Source organism: Pelophylax lessonae, assembly GCF_965119305.1.
Source record: "Pelophylax lessonae genome assembly, chromosome: 12".
NCBI lineage: Eukaryota > Metazoa > Chordata > Amphibia > Anura > Ranidae > Pelophylax > Pelophylax lessonae.
The window spans coordinates 181,846,802-181,852,801 of record NC_138779.1 but is presented as its reverse complement, the minus strand read 5'-3'; the positions used below and the strand labels follow the sequence as shown (position 1 = coordinate 181,852,801).

The 6,000-nt window shown below is 43.9% G+C and overlaps 1 protein-coding gene across 1 annotated transcript in view; it reads left to right on the top strand.

Moving 5' to 3' along the window:
- The first annotated feature begins 4,451 nt into the window (after positions 1-4,451).
- Positions 4,452-6,000, top strand: part of CLEC11A (C-type lectin domain containing 11A) — a 34,924-nt gene continuing 33,375 nt past the window's right edge. The window contains exon 1 of the mRNA XM_082273924.1: positions 4,452-4,793. Coding sequence (XP_082130050.1) covers positions 4,632-4,793 — 162 coding nt within the window. The 5' untranslated portion in view covers positions 4,452-4,631. The remainder of the gene's footprint in view (positions 4,794-6,000) is intronic.

The following is a 6,000-nucleotide window of genomic DNA, read 5'->3' as shown; positions in this document are numbered from 1 at the left end:
TCGACGTTAGATTGGAAAAAGAATGGCCACAACTATTGGCTCAGCGTTAAGGATAGCTCTCTCCCCACAGACAAATTCGCCATTTTCACAAAACTAACAAACTCGCCTTCCAGTTATCCATCCCTGCTACGACATGGGACTTCCTTAGGGGCCATGCTATATCTGGCACACGGGGCATATAAGGGATCCATCACCCTTAGGATCATCGCATGATTGAAAAGGACTCCTGCACAGTTTAGGTTCATCTACCTTGTTTTCCCTGTAATATTTCCATTGTTATTTATCTTTATTTTATCACATTCATTCATTTCTTTATTCTTATTCATATTTTGTGATCTACATCTGTGGCACCATCAGTCATATGGTTCCTTCCAGAGTGTTACAGTGAGCGCTGATTCACTGACTTAGGTCAGTGTGTGTTTTTTATTCACGGTCAACTATAAACTGTCTAAATGTATTGATCATTGGGAACAATTTCTGAAAACATACCACGGATGGTACTTAAAGCGGAGTTCCAGCCATTCACTCACCTGTCCAACGGTCCAGCGATGCGGCCGCTCGAAGCCTCGATCCTCTCCCTCGGCGCCGGCATCACTGCTGTGGGAACCCGGCTGTGACAGTTTGCGGCTTCACAGCCGGGTACCCACTGCGCATGCGCGAGTCACGCTGCGCGTCTTGATTGGCCGGCAATCTTCTGGGACCTCTGACGTGTCCCAGAAGATTGCAGGGAGGGAGGGGGAGAGGAGAACTTCCGTTCAGGGCGCCGCGGCGCTCCGAGCGGAAGTGGGAGCGGGTACCTGTCAAAACTAGGTACCCGCTCCCCCCCAAAAAAAATGACATGCCAAATGTGGCATGTCAGGGGGTCAGGACTCCCTAAAGCGGAAGTTCCACTTTTGGGTGGAACTCCGCTTTAATGCCTCATAGGCTGTCTAAAATCTATCCCTCCTCCAGTGCGTTGTGTTGGAGACGGTGCAATAAGGTAGGAACACTGTATCATATCCTTTGGGATTGCACCTTTATTCAACCCTTTTGGAAGGAAGTGGAGGTTTTGCTTGGAGTTTTTCTGGGCATGATCTTTTCTATCTGGCCGGCTTTGGCACTTTTGAACTTGGGAATAGATCTTATCCCTCCGAAGTACCAGACTATAGTACTCCACATCTTGTTTGCTGTTAGATTGATCATCATTTACCATTGGAAATCACCTGAGTCACCAAAAATTCAGGAACTTACTTCACGGGTAAACACACAATGTCATTTTGAGAAGTTACTAGCTGTTAAAGATCATAGAATGCCTATCTTTAGCAAACGCTGGATTCACTAGTTAAAGCATCCTAATGCCACTCCTGGTCTCAAGCCCAATTAGCCTGCTTTGATTTACCACCAAAGAGTATTCCCTTTACTTTACCTTTCATATATTCTCTGTTAGTGTCACAAATAACATCTTGTAGAACTATGTACATGTCAGTCTAATATATGGTGGTCCGCGGATGTTTAACTGTTGGAGGGTCTACCCCCCCCCCCCCCCAAACTGGACACAGTGTGTACCCATTTGGGGTGTTCAGGGGGGTTGGAGGTGGCCCTATTAGAGAACGGCCATCAGCGACCCCATGTTATAAGTATTAATGCTATTCGTGTATTTGGATTGCTTAATGCTGTAATGGCTTATCTTCATGGGCATGAAGTTAGATTGCATAACTGCACCTATGTAGTACTGGCCATAATATCAATGTTTTATGAGTTTGTTTTCCTCTGTTTTTATTATGATTTCCTTTCCCTGTTTGTTACTATTTGAAATAATCGTAATAAAAACTATTTAACAAGAAAAAGCACATTGCAATGACTGTAGCAAACTCTGTTACAGTTGCAGATTTTTGACAGCTACTGCTCCAATGATGTCGAAAGAGTTTATGTTCTGAATGGAGAGGAGATTGGGCATCCTCTGAACTCATCTCTGTCTGAACTTCCACGTGCTTTTTTCTAGTCCAATCAGCTATGGGCTGTTTTGAAATTGTTGAAACACATTGGATTTCTCCAGCTTCTTGACACCTAGAATGTGTTGCGTATGGTTGAATATTTGCGTCTAGCTGGGAGATACCAATGTAAAAATTTTGTGTAAAAATTATTTTGCTATTTGCCATAAGTGGATATGTTATATGTACAGTTGTGCTCATAAGTTTACATACCCTGGCCGAATTTATGTTTTCTTGGGCATTTTTCAGAGAATCTGAATGATAACACAAAAACTTTTCTTTCACTCATGGTTAGTGTTTGGCTGAAGCCATTTATGATCAATCAGCTGTGTTTACTTTTTTAAAACATAATGACAACAGAAACTACCCAAATGACCCTGATCAAAAGTTTACATACCCCAGTTCTTAATACCATGAATTGCCCCCTTTAACATCAATGACAGCTTGAAGTCTTTTGTGGTATTTGTGGATGAGGCTCTTTATCTTCTCAGATGGCAAAGCTGCCCATTCTTCCTGGCAAAAAGCCTCCAGTTCCTGTAAATTCTATGGAAGGTCTTGCATGAACTGCATCTTTGAGATCTCCCCAGAGTGGCTCACAGATATTGAGGTAGGGAGACTGATAGACTCTCCTCCTGCAGAGTGATCCATGCGGTTGGCCTAGGGACCAGGAGTGGAGCTGAGCTGCAGAGGATCCAGTGTGCTGACCAGTGGAGCTGTTGGACAGAGGACTTTGGGAAAAACAGTATCGTAAGTACTAAAGGATCTGCCTAGGGGACCCTCTCCAGAGAAGTCAGGGGATCAAGGAGCCAGCTCACTCAGAATTTTACAGTAAAGGTGGTGCCGTGTAGTGAACCCTGAAGATTAGGAACAAAGGGAATGCCAGGAAGGGCCCTGAAGTTGTTCAGCAGTACAGTCAGATTACTTCAGAGTATAGGTTACCTCAGAGAATTCCTTCAGTTCTGCGTCACAGCTCGTGGCAGACTGAAACCAGCGGCCTAGCCGTCACTAGCTCAATTTCAGTGTTACTCAGCGTTACTAAGCGTTAACCAGTGTTAACCAGCATTTATTCAAGGCGTCCCTGCCTATTGTGCATAGTTCTATTCAGTTGGAGTATCCCACTCATCCCTTCTCCTATCCAAGTTCCTAATAAAACATAAAAAATAAAGAAACTGGACTGATCCTTGTCTGAGGTAAAAAAACTTGGAGAAATGCCAGATTGTTCTACTGTTGCTAATGGTAACCCAGGGGAACCTGTAATCAGCAGCTCCCTTGGGAGTAGTGCTACATTTGGGGGCTCGCCCGGGATGTCGTCCTGGGTCGCCTGCCCGGTTGCTTATGGCAACGGCCGAAGGAAATTTTCAAAATTGTAATTTTTGTCTATGGGAATTTGTTCTAATAATCAATCCATGTGTGAGGCCTGCTCTACAGGAGATAAGGAGAGTGGGATGAAGATAGAAATGCACCTTGAAGGTTGCCGGTGGCAATGCAGAGATTTCAGTCAGAACTGCAATATATGTTCACTGATGGCGGGAATCTTCCACTTAAGCTATAACATGTATGCCTCTGTGAAGTACTGGGAGGCGGGAGAAAGGCCTCTGTTTGTGAAAAGGGACTGTATCTGCTTAACAGGAAAAAGTGCCAGGGGCACATGGATCAGTGTGCGGGGGGGCTGTGTGTGTGTCAAGACTACATGGAATGATGTTGACCGTGCATACAACAGCGGAAAATTTATTCTGTATAGTGACATTGTCAGTACTGTAAAGATAGCTGTTGGCCATGCCAGGAAGGGCAGTGGAGCTTTCTTCGGAGACAGTATGGTGATGGGCCTTGCTTGTACATGTGCTGGGAGGAGGACTGTTGACCTACGACAGTGGGACAATTCTCTGGACTGGCAAAGAGGCACAGCTGGCTCAAGGTGATGGAGGCGCAGCTGGGGCCCTGCTACAAGCAAGAAGAGTGGATGCATGTCTGGCAAGGTACATGGTCCGCTTTGCAGTAACTTTCATATTGGCTGAGATGAGAGAGAGCGGCATTGGAGGGGTAACTGCACCGCGCGGGAAAGCGCGCGCTGAACAGTTCTGCCTAGCAGGAGGAGCCACTGCCAAACAAGGAATGTGGGTGGAGACGTCGTTTGCGCCCAGCCAATCAGGAGTGAGGAGGGAAGTCCATAAATTACTTCCTCCTTCGGGTGTGGCTGAGAGGGAGACACGTGCAAGGAGAAGCAACATGGAGATTAAGCTGAAAAGCAATGCTTAGTACAGTTCTGTAAATGCAAACATTTTACATTGTACTAGAGGAATAGGAACTAGCAATTATTTTTAATTAAATTATGTTGTATTGCCTCTAGATATTAACACCCGCATTAAAGACAGGCCCTCTTGACTCAAACTTTTCCCCTTGACTGTGTTTATTGGCCCAAACATTTTCTCTTTCTCCACTGCCAGCAGGCGCTTGGAAAAAAAAAAAAAACTCTGACATTTCCTGTATTTAAGAACAACCTCATGTGAGGAATTCTGCTGAAATAACAAAGAAAGTTCAGAACAGACAAGAAAGAAAAACGGAGCTGAACATCAGAATTCACTGTCTGGAGTCACAAACGTCTGACCAGACGTCCCATTCTATTTGTCGTAGAGGAGAGATCTTTTATTTTCTTGCTGTAAGATGTTATGGAGAAGTATCTTCTTAATGCTATTGTACTTGAGCCAACTCCCCAGCTGCCGAGCTCGAGAAAAGGAGAGTGGGGACAGAATTGCTGAGGAGTCTGAAATGGAAAACCGTATTTCGGCTGAAGATCAAAGTACTGATTTGGAGAATCTGAGAAAGGTAAGATTATTTCAATATAATTGCCAACATTTAAAAAAGCTTCTTGCACACTTGAGTGCAAAACCCACAAAAATGTATCACATTACACATATTGGGTCAAAAAAAAAGGTAACTATTGTGGCATGTTGGTACATGCTTTAAATCCGATACAACATTGTGGTGAAAAGGAGCAGAAGAAACGTGAAATTCGCACATGTAGAAAACGGTTACCTAACCTATCACCTGGTCCCTGGAGGGTAGCCAATATTTGCTATAATGTACCAGTACAGGAAAACTGACAGGTAAATATTTGAATAGCCCTTAAATAGTAATAAAGGATAAGATTTGAAGTCAACGCTCAGAAAAAAACAAAATAAAAGGATCCTTATTGAAAGGTTCAAAAAGATTATTATTGAAAATTATTATTCTTATTACTACTACTACTCTTATTTATAGAGAGCTGTCAATTTACTTAGCACTTTACATATATATTATACATTCACATCAGTCCCTGCCCTCAAGGAGCTTACAATCTAAGGTCCTGAACTCACATTCGTACATACACATACTAGGGCCAATTTAGGAAAGAGCCAATTAACCTACAATGCAAAAGGGAGAAAATGCAAGCGCATACGATTGGGATGGTCATAAATATAAGTCCATTAAAAGTCCATAATACACATCCAAAAAATGTCTGGGCCCTGTCCTGATGACAGCCACACAGTAAGAGAGTAAAGCCTTTATGGCAAAGCTCTTCAAGGAGTGAAGCCAACTCTGTATATCAAAAGAAAACCTAAAGCAGAAAAGCGCCTCCAAGTGTAGCAGTTTAAAACATGTTTTCTTCACACTGAAAAAGGGCAACTCACATAGGGAATGAAAGATCAAGCTCATAGTGGTCAACATGCAGGTGGAACACAGAGGTCCGTTAGTTAAGGAGCCACGATGTGTGAACAGAAGGCTGGCGTTCTCCCGTGTCGCTCCAGGCATACCGCTCGGTGAGGCACAGCCTGGACCACAACGCCAGTGTGTGACGTCACCAGGAATGGGAGCAAACAACGCGTTTCAGAGCATGCGTGCTCCTAACTCAAGTTACGTGAGTTGCCCCCTGTGTGATTAAACGAGCTTTAAATGACTACACTTAGAGACACTTTTCTGCTTTTTCCATTTAATTACCCTGCCAGCATGTCTTTGGAGTGTGGGAGGAAACAGGAGTACCCCGAGGAAACCC